The sequence below is a fragment of the Harpia harpyja genome, chromosome 1, assembly GCF_026419915.1.
Source record: "Harpia harpyja isolate bHarHar1 chromosome 1, bHarHar1 primary haplotype, whole genome shotgun sequence".
Lineage (NCBI taxonomy): Eukaryota > Metazoa > Chordata > Aves > Accipitriformes > Accipitridae > Harpia > Harpia harpyja.
The window spans coordinates 103,056,027-103,069,850 of record NC_068940.1 but is presented as its reverse complement, the minus strand read 5'-3'; the positions used below and the strand labels follow the sequence as shown (position 1 = coordinate 103,069,850).

General features: G+C 38.5%; 1 protein-coding gene across 1 annotated transcript in view; it reads right to left on the bottom strand.

Moving 5' to 3' along the window:
• The window catches only part of WDR48 (WD repeat domain 48), a 29,647-nt gene extending 20,671 nt beyond the window's left edge, over positions 1 to 8,976 (bottom strand). Inside the window, exons 1-3 of the mRNA XM_052807573.1 lie at positions 8,888 to 8,976; positions 578 to 718; positions 168 to 246 (exon numbers count right to left, since the gene is read on the bottom strand). Coding sequence (XP_052663533.1) covers positions 168 to 246; positions 578 to 718; positions 8,888 to 8,935 — 268 coding nt within the window. The 5' untranslated portion in view covers positions 8,936 to 8,976. The remainder of the gene's footprint in view (positions 1 to 167; positions 247 to 577; positions 719 to 8,887) is intronic.
• Positions 8,977 to 13,824: the final 4,848 nt, after the last annotated feature.

Here is a 13,824-nt window from a genome sequence, read left to right as displayed (position 1 = left end):
CACATCTAGATTTCCATTAAAACATCTGCTTACACTATTTCTCAAATTTACAACACACATGACAAATTAATTTTACATGCTAAGATGGAAAATAGTTAAAGCAGCAGATAATACACTCTTATACACAATTTCTGAATACTGTAGTTTTCAAACATTTAAGTACTTACATGTTTTACCATTGCAGCAGAGCACAATGTCATTTACCCAATCTGTGTGATGTTCCATAGATGCTATATAAGGGTCTTGCTGCAAATTAAAAAAACAAAATTTTATAACATCTCATCACAAATGGAAAAGATTGTGACTATCAGATCCTGTTGCGATATTTTCTTCCACCTTCAAATGGATCAAAAGTTGCCTAATACAGAGTTACTTGAAGTCACTATTCCAGAATCTTTTTGTGAAAGAACTATACAGCCATGTAAGATATCACAGTACGAGCAATATCAAAATGATTTTCCTATCATAATAATTGGCAGCTGTTAAAACAGTATCAGATGTATACCTGTAGGCAGCTTACTAGCATGATAACTTGGAAAAAAGCAGGTTAAGACATAGGAAACCTCTCATGGCTTACCTTGTGCTGATTGACACTCCATATCCTTATAATAGAGTCTCGGCCTGCTGTGAAGAGTCTATTTAATGCTGGATCCAGCTGAAGTGCGTTTACCCCATTTCGGTTATACTTCTCCACTTCATCTCTAATCACATAGGAGACCTAAAACACATTTACAAAAATCCAATTACGGTATTAAGATATTGACTTGGCCATAAAATCCTAACATCTAATTTCATCTTTGTGAGGTTCTCAGGTAGAAAATGTTAAGAGCTTTACAAGCATTAAATGAGTCTGTCAGTTTGAGAGTTACCAACACCATCTCAGTCATTCACCTCCCCTGAAAATGGGGAAGAATCATAGAGAAGATATCAGCAGTGCTAGAACTGGAGCCCAAAGGACTATTTAATCATTACGACTCAAGCTCAGGCCAAGAGAATCCTTATTTCAATTTGCTGCTCTGTGCAGATATTCTGGGTGATCTTAGAGAACACACCAAGTTTGTGTCTCACTTCCTAAGTAGGTTTCATAGCTTCTGTAGCCAGGATGACGGTATTTCCCAGACTCACAAGGGAGAGGATAGGGTCACTAAGGATTACAAATCACTGAAAGACTGCAGGTCCAAATTCTAGCTATTTCAGGTGTCGCTATTATTTTGAAACCAATTTTTTAAAAGCTACCTACTTTCTAATAAGAAGCACACATATTTACTGCTCTTTCAGATAAATGATTCCTTTAGTTTCTTTACTTCCGTATTTGACAATACTGTGTGTATAGGTTATTTCATTGTATCGTTCAGAAATACTAAAAGCAGATTTAAGGATACATACTGCAAGGGCTATAGCACTCTCCATTATTACTGTTCAGTAAACAGAATTATAAGGCACTGCAATTTCTTCAGAGCTACTCCATTCACACTGTACTGCATCTCTCCTGATGACAGGGTTTACACAGAGTTTATGCATTACTATGAGGAAAGCCCTCACACTTAGAGAAAAGGAGAGGAAGCTGCCAGGTATGCCTCTGCACAGATTCTGTAAAATATAATCAGAACAACAAGGTAAAATTTTAGGCTTGGTATAATCCAATCTGCCCACAGCAGGAATCATTCATTGGGATACATAAGTACCAGTGTTTTGAAAACACTTTCAAAGGAGTAGTCTTGGGCTAAAGATCTGAAAGCAATTTTCCACTCCAATAACTGCATTATAGCAGTATAAAGAAAATGTTTTCCAGATCAGATCTCAGTTACACAAAATAAACCCAACAAATTAAACAAATGTTCAGTGGTCCTTATCACTGAAGAAGTATTTTACAGCATCCCAGATTCTATAGCTCAACAACTGACAGGTCCATTTGGTTAATGTGGGCAACACCTCAACTGCATTATCCCATCCCAGTGCAGCACAGTAAGAGAACTGATGCTTCTAGAAAGCACGCATCCAGTCCTATTCTCCGTTTTAGAAACAGCTGCAACAGCTCTATAGACCAACACAGGAGGATCAAAATTAAGAGCCTCCTGAATCCTTCTGCCTTGATACTCTCCATTACCATTCCACAAGTCCTTTACTACATTTATTATGTTATGTCCCAATGCTCTTAAAACACTTCTTGCTCATAGTCTTTGTTAGCCACTTACAGTCCTTGTAGAGTCACAGCTCTTCCTCCCAATTTCAGACTGTGTCTGAATTACCAAAACTCTCAGCTTCTCTCACCTATTCCAGACTCATCCATAATATTCTTGCTATCCATGCTCAAGTCTCCACCTACACACAGCTTCAGAGACATTACTGAGAGAAGACACCATCAACCACAGTAACAGTGTTATGTTAAAACACTTCAAATACTTGAAGTATTTTTTGTGTGTAATGCAGAATGCCAGATATATGTGAAACTCCTCACCGGGGCTTGATCATATCATGTCTACATTGCTAGAAGACCTGCACAGACTACTTGAGTAAAAGAACGCTACAAACGAAGTCAAGGTTTAACACGATACAAAACATAAGGCAAAGGGATGGCCATCAAATTCATACTGCTTTCAAACTCTTTGAATAAAGCCAATGAAAATATTCAGTTAAAAATACTAAGTATGAGCAGATAGGACACAAAGGAATTCAAAACCTAAAGGTCAGTAGATCAAATTTGATGTTAGTTATTAGGGAGAACAATCTCTTCCTGAAATATAGTATCAGACTCAAGATCAGCAGAGGCCTTTCAGCTGTTGCTTCTCCAAACTGTTAGCAGGATATTTTTTGACAAATCCTCAATTTTTGGATTGGTTACTCTTCTGTCAGTCACTTCCCATATTTGTTATATTTTCAGGTGTAACATAGAGCTCTTTATTCCACTCATAAATAAGACTGTCAAACTATGTTAGCCACCCAAGCATTTTAAGGAGCTTTTTGCTCATAATAATGTTACTTTTTTAATTTACAGGAGTTCAAGTAAAGAACAGCCATAAATAACTAATTTAAAAATGCAAAAAAGCAAATGGTGGCTTACTGTAGTAAATAAGGTACTTTTGATATATGATTGATCCTTTCATGGGACTGTGAAAATTGAGAGTCATATTTCTATTTTAATCTTGACAGAATTAAAGTAGTTTTGTAATTTCTTAAAATGCAATGGATAAAATATTTTCTTGCTAAAATAAAGAACTAAATATTGTTCTTAACACAGAAACTAGCAGTGAAAAAAGCTTATAGAGATTAGATGTAGTAAAATAATTTTAACTTCCTTCTATAATGGAATTTGCATAACTATTAAATTTTTGTCTAGAAGATCTTGAAACTGTGGCTGTCAGCTCAACTGGTTGCTGTTTTTCCATCGTTCAGACATGCCCAGGGAAGACTGACAACCATTTCCCACTACCACCAATACGGAAATATTCAAATAAAGGTCAAATTTAATTTGCCCTTTATTCCTTTTAATAACTTCCACACATGAATTTAGTCAAACACCTCTTGGCAAGTATTGTTTATATTTTAAGAGAACTAAGACAGAGAAAGGAATTACATTGTTTCAGGGTTAATGAGTCTGTGGTACATCTAAGAGCGAATGCTAGAGCTCAGTGCCAGTTCAGCATTAAATATAACATCATCCTTCTTCCTCCCTGTGAGAAACTTGACAAAGTAACTCTGCTGTAACAACTGAATTAAAAAAAGATTAAAATCTCATTTCTTACTGTTTCTTTTTTTGTGTGTGTAAATACATTTAAGCTTAGATGGAAAAATAGATGGCAAAACAACAAAAAAAGCTTGACATTTACAAAATTACCCAGCAGCGGCTGCTACTGTTCATAGAATTCAACTAGTTACTCTTGTCTCTCCTCAGACTTATAATTCTACAAAGTTTTATTTTCCATCCACAGAAGGAATAGTATACCTTTTCTGATAAACGGTCTTAAATATTTAAGATATAAGAGTAAGAAGGAAAAGAAATCCCTATTGTATGAAGAATAGGTAATGATCATTTTCTGCATGTCATGGGAAAAAAACTGCGACAGCCATTTTTCAATGATAAAGGTGATTCTAATCCATGTGCTCCTTAAAATTCTTTTTTTACTTCTAATACTAAAAGCACAAGGGGAGAAAATTAAGATGAAAGAAGATGATTTTGTGGTCAGCAAGTTTATTGAATACAACCCAACATTTCAAATGAACACTGCTATTTGAGCAGTTAGGTAAGGACAAGACACACCACTTTTCATGAAGAGAGCATGAATTGAAAATAATGACTATGGCGCAAAAATGGACCCTCCAACTCTTATTGGATGCCTAATGACATGCTAGGTACTGTCAGTTGCTTACAATGGAAATACTTAATAAATTTCCTTTCTCATCCAAACCAAAAAATGTTAAATGGTCCACTCTTGCAAACCAGTCATTGAGACTGAAATAAATATCTTATATATTAAAAAAACTAGAACAAGACACATGGAGTATGTGGCTGAACTAAAAATAACCTCACAAGACATTTGCTGTGCATCACATGGAACCTTTCAGAAAGAGAGGTATAAGCATCCAGACTTGTATTCAAATACATTAATTATAAATTAACACAGAGGGACAAATTAGGGGTTCCACAAAATCTGTTGAAAGGGTATTAAAATGCCTCTCAACACAGGGAACTTAAACCAGATCAATAAAAGCAACAGCAACTTGATTTAAAAGACTTGACACTTGTGTAAGAGTGGCAGACAGCAGGCAAGTTCACTCAACTGAAAAGTTCATTAAGATGAACAAAGGAAGATTGCTAATAATCCACATGTGGTTCTACATTATATTCTTATTTTGGGGAAAAAAGGTCAGAAAGTGTTTTTTTAATTTGTTTGGGTTTTTTTAAATTTGAGCGTCACTGAGCATAGAAGTGTAAGAACTATTGGTAAATATAGTAACTATACAAACAAATAAAAAAATATAGTATATATTCAAGTATGCACGTGCACCCATATATCTGAACAACGTAAAAGCAACAGGCTTTTGGCTGAGAAGAAATTGCTGTGACAAAATTCAACTCTGACCCACAGCATACACATCTTTATTGCTCTAGATAAGGTACCTTGTTCTGCCTGGAGAGGACTGTGAAGGTCACCAGCAAGTTATGATTCTAAGCACCAACTGGCATTCACTTCAAACAGGGCAGACGAAGAGCACATTACTGCTTTGTTCATTGCATTGATTCACAAAGTCACTTGCAAACCACAAAGATAATAATGACTATGATATAGATCATAGTCGTTTTATTGCGATCATGGTCTGGGAGCGGCAAGATTTGTGGGATAAGAAATATTTTAATAATGACCAGGGCCTTTTATATTTATACTGCTCTAGCTTTTATAAACTCCCATAACCAATAAGAATCTTTCACTGCAGCAGTGCACAAACATTACAAGGTGATGCACCCTCATTATAAAGAATTTATGGGATTCAGTACCCTAAATGGTTCAGGACTAATCATTTTAATGACTAAGAGCTCCAGAGATAAAGCTACTGTCAACAGATACGTTTCAGCACACAAAGCCAAGCAAATTTCTTACAGGATCTACAATGTGTTTCCTTCATGGATGACTGTATCAGCTGATCCGAAATCTTGTTACCCTTGTTACATTAACATGTCTTATAACAGATTTTGTCTTAATAGATAGGTAGAATCTGCTTTTAAAAATACCACCACACCATCACAGTGGAGGAAGCAGCGAACAGCCGAGCTCTGACAGCACTCATACCTTGTTTGTAAGTACAGAAAACATTCAAAGACACAAATGCTATTGTGAGCAATTAAAAATCTGGTATTTCTCAAAATCACTGGAAGGATTCCATGAGAACTGACATGAATTGCATCAAAAAATGAGAGAAGCAGCAGTCAACCACCAAGAAAAAAAAAATAAAATCTATTGCCTTAGTGTCTTGGTAGGGCAGATATAGCCCTTAAAATAAGTTTTAAAATTAAGAACATATTGATTTTTGAATTTTCAATCAGGCGCTACAGGCTCTATAGAATAAAAGTAATGGAAGGCATTAAAGAAGTTAAATTTATCCTTTTACAATGGAATCAACTTTACTGGCTATTCGTTTGCTTAAGTATTATATGAAAAATAATTTATAAATATAATTTATATAGTTATCATATATAAAATATAAAATTAATATATCTATAAAATCTAATAAGTTACAGCATACAAAATCTAGTGCACTTTTAATAAATGGTACTATTAAAAAGTCAGTAGCTGAAGTATTTTCTAAACGTAAAGGGGTTTTTGTTTCACTTTCTACTTAATGTCATAATGCAGTATTAGTGCATAAAGATGACAAAATTAGTGCAAAAAGATCTTCTTATTCTGTACAAGACTTAAAGACAAATTCAATAATTTCATAACAAAGATGCTGATCCAGATCACTTAGGGCAAAATTCCCATGCTCTGTCAATAGGTTTTTGAGTGTGGGGGTGAACTTATTCTGGCCAGGCAGCAAGTTTGGGAGAGCAGTTACAATGAAGCCCCTCAAGGGCAGCTACTTTAAGCCACCTGCTGAAAAGTGGCTTCATCTTGACTTAATTCCCAGTAACATATCTGAAACCTACAGCATATGGCCAACTGTTTCTCATCACACAGCAGTGTCTGACACACCTCTGCATCTCCATTCCCTTCACAGATCAGATAACCTTACTATTGCAACCTTCAGGCACGCACAGTTAAGCTTAAGAAACACCAATAGCCTGCTGCTGGACATTTCACATGCCTGACTGACATTTAAGTAATTAAACTTCCTACCTTTTTTTTAGGCATGGAATTTATTTTGAGGCCTAAATCATCTATTCTGATTAAACCCTTATAAACATACAATTATATGCAGAAGCACCCTAAACTGACTATTTTGGATGGTTCTGCTTACCAGTAAAACAGGTGCATCCAACATAATAATAGTTCCTATTTCCATAAACTTCAACCAGCTCTCCTGCCATGTAAGGAATCAAGTTCCTCCATGCCCAAGAGGTATTTTTTTAAAAAGCTTCTTCCCCTAGCCTCATAGGTTTGGGAGAATTTTCTTGCCCTCTCTCTCTTTCAAAAGCTTGATGTAGCAGCACCCTAAATGCTCAGCCATTGGGAAGAAAAATAAATCATTAGTGGTTTCAGCTTTCCATCAGCAGCTGATGGATACAACAGCCACTTAGAATTCCATTACATGAACAAAATCCTGTTTCTAACCAAGTAGGTTGAATCATAAGAACACAAGAAAATACCTAGCTTCTACTCAAGGCTTTATATATGCTTATAATATAACCAAAGTTATTCTCGGCAGATCTAGGCTTACAATGTACTGGCTGAGACACAGGTCAGTGTAGCAGTACATGAAGTGAAAAAAAAAAATTACGTAACACAATGAAAGCAGAAAAGAAGACATCACAAAAGAGCACAAAACCACCTGTAAATACAAGCTTTTGAGGTAAGTAATGTTTGGAAAATGCATGTAGTAGTAAAAAGGAAACAATGTACTCTTTGATGCATGTTGCTGTCAGGGAAATAATACTTCATACAGAAATAGGACTACATCAAAGAAATATCTAGTTACCATAAAATCCCCTTCCTTAGGAGAGCAACCTGCAAAAACCTGTTTATGGCACAGGCAATGAAGTCAATAAAGGGGTATTATATTTTGGTTTCTTTGTATTTTAAAGAATGTCTGAGAGGTTTTTTGGCAGGGCAAAGGAATTCTTTCTACAGTATTGATTGAGTGTTCACCTTCACCCTGAAAACCACTAAACGCTGTAAAGAAGTCCACATTTCCTCTATGTGATAAAACGCAAAAGATGTGTTCCAAAACCAAATGCAGCTCTGTTTGGAAGGATCCTGATGCTATTTCAGGCTTAATCAATATTTCTTTTGATCACAGTGGATAGATACAGCTGAAACTTGCACTTGCCAGTAGAGGTAGGCAGCTTTGCACATTGATAAAGCATTAAATCTTTTCCATAGTGAAAGCTGTAAAAATGTTTAAAGTGCCGGTGGTATCACAAACAAGAACAAAAAAGTTGAGGACCATAATAAAATCATTTTCATGACTTTTACTGTTAAAGACTATTGACTTTTCACACACACTTCAGTAATTCCAGTCTCCACCAAGGCTACAACAGTGCACTCGTGGCTACCTAGGAGCCCACACCACGAGATCTGATGGTCTCTCAGTGAGCTGAGAAAGTTTACACCCACCAGACTGCCTAGGCCACGGTCTTTCTTTTAAGAAACGCTGACCGGAGCTGGAAAGGGCAGGCTGGCGGGGTGGTTTCAGCTTTGCCTTCCCCGCCCTGGGGAACCTGACCCCGTTCGGCAGCGACCAGCACCTCGTCCCCTTCGGCCCGCCAGGCCGCGGTGCCGAGGGCAGCGACTCGCCCCCTCCCCACGGACGTTAGCGGAGGTGGGGGAGCGCCATTGCGGGGGTGTGTGTGTGTGTGGGGGGAGCATCTCCCCTTCGCCTCAGGGCTGTTGGGAAAGGGAAGGAGGCGACTGCGTCGCCATGGAAACCCCCAATCCCTTCCCCCCCCGCCCCCAGCTGAGAGCAGCCGCTGCCACAGCCCCTCAGGGCCGGGCGGCAGGGTCCCCGAGGGGCGGCAGGGTCCCCGAGGGGGGGCCCTCCCTGCCCTCCCGCCGCTGCCCGCCACCTGCCCGCCGCCCCCGCCCGCTGACCCCACCCCTCTCCCGGGCCGCGCTCCGCCTCGCCTTCCTCCTCCTCCTCTTCCTCCTCCTGCCGGGCCGGGCCGTGCCAGAGCCCCGCCACGCCGCGGCCCCCCCCCCCCCGGTCCAGCCCCCACCGGGCCCTGCCTCGCCCTCACCTGGACTTTCCGCCGCCCCGCCGTGTTCTGCCGATGATGCGCCGCCATCTTGCATGTTGACACTCTGATGTCATTTCCGTTGAGGGAGAGCCGGCCCGGAAATCCCGCCCCTTCTCCGCTCCGAGCCCGCGCAGCGAGGTGGAGGCGGGGGCGGTCACCGCCCGAGGCGCTGCTAGGGGAACGGCCGGAGGGGCGGGGCCAGAGGAGGGGCGGGGCTAGCCGCCATGTTCTCCTCAGGGCAAGTTATCGACAGCCTTTATCAGGAAAGTGGTGGGGTTATCTCCGTGCTCGTATTGCCGCTCACGGGGTGTCTCCGTCCTTTCTTGCCGTGTTTTCCCCCCGGGAGGGCGGGCAGGCCTGTGGGGTGAGGTCACTTGGCCCCTCTGGAGGGCTCGGCTCAGGGCTGAGGCGTTCAGGCAAGGCTGGTGCTGGGTGCCAGCCCTGAGGTGAGGTGCTGGAGGGCTTTACGCACGCCCTTTCAGTCCCCGGTCCACCGCCTTCTTTTTAAGGGTCTGTGGTGGGGGACAAATGCTTAAAAGCGAGATTGTGTCTCGCACCTTGTTGAGTCTGCCCGACTGAGGTAATCTGCAAAGGCTCAACTACCTTCCCCAGAGAACCAGGGAAGATGGTATTATTTTGTCTAATGAAAAAGGATTCCTGAAAATGATTGTATAAGAGTATGAAATTTAATACTGTCTTCCAGAGATGCTCCCCTGTCCCAAATATCTCTTTGGTACTTTAACCATTAATGCAAAAAGTGTTCAGCTGCAGCAGTTACCAAGTTCTGGGTGAGGATCTGTATGAAGTTGTGTACAGGACTGTCTTCTTGGCACACCTTTTTGTTATGCTGGTTAATTCACTGTGGTAGAACAGTGAAGGTGCTAATAGTTAATTAGTGGAAAAAAACCCCAGCCCTACTGTGAGAGAAAAAAATGTGTAAAGGGATAAGGAGATGAAGATCAGGTATTCACATTCTTGTTCGATGCTGGCTGCAAAAATAAGTAGAAGACATAATGGCCATTTACTTCTGCTAATTTAAACTTTGCTTATTTTGATACAGATCACATTTTCTAGCATTGCTGAATGCACAGTGTCCTCATCACAATTGCAAGTGGAGGGTATGATTCTTAAATGAGATCTGCCTTGACCAAAGTCCGTCCTTAACTGTGGTATTTGAACTATTTTATCTTGTTACGGCAGTGAGAAGCATATGATTTAAGGCATCTCCTAAGACAAATGTGAAATGCATTTATTGTTTAATAAATTTCATTTTTTTTCAAAGGTGAAATTAAGGCTTTTTTTGTTCAGTTTAGTTGTGTACTGGCTTCAGGCTAATGATAATTGTGAAAGTGTTTCAGATGCTGTAATGCATAAAGTACATAATTTTATTGGATTCTGGGCTGGAGAAGAATGAGGCAGTGTCAAGTTTTCTCTGTAAGTAAATACTGAGCAAAGTGCCTTACTACATTTCAGTATGCATTAGTCCATTAAGAGGTTGATGACTTCATAACACAGTTATTTTCACACATACTTTAAAGTAATTTCTTGTTTTCTCTTAAAGATATTGAAATTCTTATATTATTTTTGTGTTCTTCTTTGATAAAATGAAATAATAATTTCATTCTTAAGCCCTAATCATCATTTCATTATCCATAATCACAAATGGATCATTCATTTATTGAAGTTAATATTGTGTCTTCAAGGGCAGTCATCATCTTTTGTACATTTGATTTAAAATTGAATTTGTTTATGGACAGAGAACCTTTGCTTTTTACATTGTTATGCAATTTAAAAATTGTTTTTCCTCTTTTTTTGTGCATCAAAGAACTTCTTGTGGAGAGTCGCTGCAGTTTATATAATACAGTGTTTCTTCAACCTTTTAGATCAACAATTCATTACTTTAAGGAGAAAAAAAAATACAATGATCCCTTTGTATCACAGAATCGTTGTGGTTGGAAGGGATCTCTGGAGATCTCCTAGTCCAATATACATTTACTGAGGGCTGCTAAAAATATGAGTATTAGTGATAATTTTCTGTTTTCTGTGTGTATGTTTATCAAGCCTGAACTAAAGACAGTATTATGCAAAAAATATTGTAGGTATTACATCATCCAGGAATTACATCAGTAGAGTTGGTGCTGGTTTGGGCTAAAGTGTGAGCTAGTTGGCTTTAGGACATCACTTCTAACCCCATTTTTAAAAAATATAATTATACAACTACAAGTAGAAAATATTTTTCATAAACAAAGGCCTCTTTAATCCTCCAGGAAAAGCTGTAATAGGTTTTGTAGTTGGGATAAGAGCTACATAAATTCAGGATATGAAGAAGACATGCATTTTAAGACTGGCTAATCACTGAAAGAAATCCCCAAAGGACGTGGTAGATTCTACATAGCTTGAAAGCAAAAGTATTGTAGCCTATATATAATTTATGGGCATGACTCAGATGTAGCTGTTTGAAATTACTGTATTTAGTCTGTATTTTATGGGATGTGAAACTTCGTGATCTTAAACCCTATTTAATTTTATTGTGTGACTAAATTTTCCTGGGATATCATATTCTACGTGTGTGTGTAAGCAAGACATTCAAGTAATACAATCCACTGGTTTAGACTCCTTCATGTTCAAAGTCTGCTGTAAAAGCCACAAAAATACATTCACAGAACAATGTACAGTAAGGACAGTCTTTGCTGTGGTTCTCTGGAAGTGGTGTGTCTGCAACTGCCTTGTGCTGCTGAATTAAGACCTGAAAAGTTGCAGAATATCATCTGGAATAAAGTTGTGATTTTAGATGATAGTCAGGCAGATCCCCACACTTTCTGCATTATTTTTCTCGCACTGTTTACAATCAGGGAATATTTGTAGAAATCTAATGAAAAATACTGCAAATGAGTTTACAATTGCTCTATTTTTGACTGCTGGATGAGGCATTAGTTTCTCCACTGGCACAGAGGGGTGAGAGTGAGTTCCTTGAGTCACTAAGGCAGTTGATGTGTCTGAGCCTCTGTTGCAACTGGGTCACATGTGAGCAAAGGGCTCTGCAGATGTGGTGACAAAACAGTGACTACGTATACATTTTTAATGACTGCCAATTATTGTAAGTAGGAGATATGGAACCAGTGTGATGGCAACTGGAAGCAAAGAAAGAAGCTAAATTTTCAAGCCATTTTGATAAATCAGATACCCCAGCTAGCTAGAGAGGATGGATGGACAGAGATGACATCCAGGAGGCTTTGGAGAAAGGAGAGGAATTATTCTTTCAGCATTAACTTTGTTTTAAATTTGCTTTCTCGCATTCATCTAGCTGCTAAATACTGTGTTCTAGTTCACTAGCATATATGGTTTGTTTTTAATTTGTAAAGCTGTTTAGTATTACATAATTTTTAGCAGTTGCATTCTTGACATGTTGAAGTTTAGACTTTATTCTTACAGGGAGCTACAATAAGAAGTAGGTTTGAAACCAAATAGCTCAATCTTTGCTAGTGCGCTGGCATTTGTCACTTCATGGCTGTGTTTGGAGCCATGCAATAAAAGGTGAGACTTCAGGAATAAGCTATGTTAGCAAGATGGCATCAGAAATACTGGAAATCTCTCAGAGATAGTAGTAGCAATATTTTGCATGCTCTTAGCATGTTTTGAGAAATACAAAATACTTCAAAAATACTGTTTTTCAGAATACTAAGGAGAAACAGATGGAATAACTTGAACTTCAGGCACTGAGCTAATTTTCAGACTTATTCAGTGTATATTAGGTCATTAGGCAGAAAGCTACTTTGTGTAACAATGCGTTTAATGTGTACTTACCATAAAAGCCATTTCCTGTTATTCTGTAAAACCAATTAGCTATTTACCAAATACCATATTTCATGTCCGTGTGACTTCTCATTTCATCGTGCAGCATGAAAAAAGGGAAATGGCAATCATATAAGTTATTATCTTGATAAATACATCATGCACTTTACACTATTAGATTCTTTTCTAAGAGGGATTGGGGCACACCTTTAGTTTATCTCAGAGATACTTACTAGCCAGAGCCCCTAATTTTTTCTGTGACAGACTCATGCCTTTAAATATTTTGTATAATATGTTTGTGTGTGTGTGTGTATTGGTTTTGGTTTTATTGTGTATGTAATATGTAGTAATTCTGCATTCCAAGTGTAACAAAGAAGATGTATTTCCCCACTACTTTTCTTTTTGCCTGGTGTCTCATATTGCTCCTGTTCCGGGGATATGGTATTTTATGAGAGGCATTCCTGGAATCTCATCTAGGTCTTGAAATTAAGGAGAATCCTGAAGCTTCTGGCCAGCAGCTGAATTAATTCAGCCCACGAAGGATGCATTTGATTTTTTATCGTACTAAATGTGTGTGCATTATTTAGAGATGGCTTTTAATGTCAGAGGTTAGAGTATTTCCCAAATTGTGGGCATGCCTCTCTCCCTCTGCCAGTTTAGTTTAGACAGGAGGGAGGATTGCAAATTCTTTGATGTTGCAGCTGTAGTAAACAGAAATCTATGCAAATAATTTTAATTGCAAGTGTATCCGATGCAAACACTTGAATTACCAAGGAGTATGAAATTTTATTGCTGAGCAATGAACTGCCTCCATTACATAAACTTGTAAGAAATATCATTTGTGCTGTAAGCATCAGGGTTAATAACTGTTATACTGCTCCAAATATATATTATAAAGAAATACTGTAATATGAAAATCTATCAGTTCTCAAACTGTATACATATGTATATAGAGCTAGGTGGGGATTAGAAAATGAAGGCCTACTCTAATCAAGCACTAATGATTTTGAATATTTGAGAAGGCCACAAGTGTTCACAAGTTGTTTCAGTACTTAATTGTCCATCCTGTTATAATGTGTGTGCCCTTTTTTTGGTCCACATTTGACTAGTTTCAACTTTCAGCTTTTGTTTGTTGGATTGAAGAG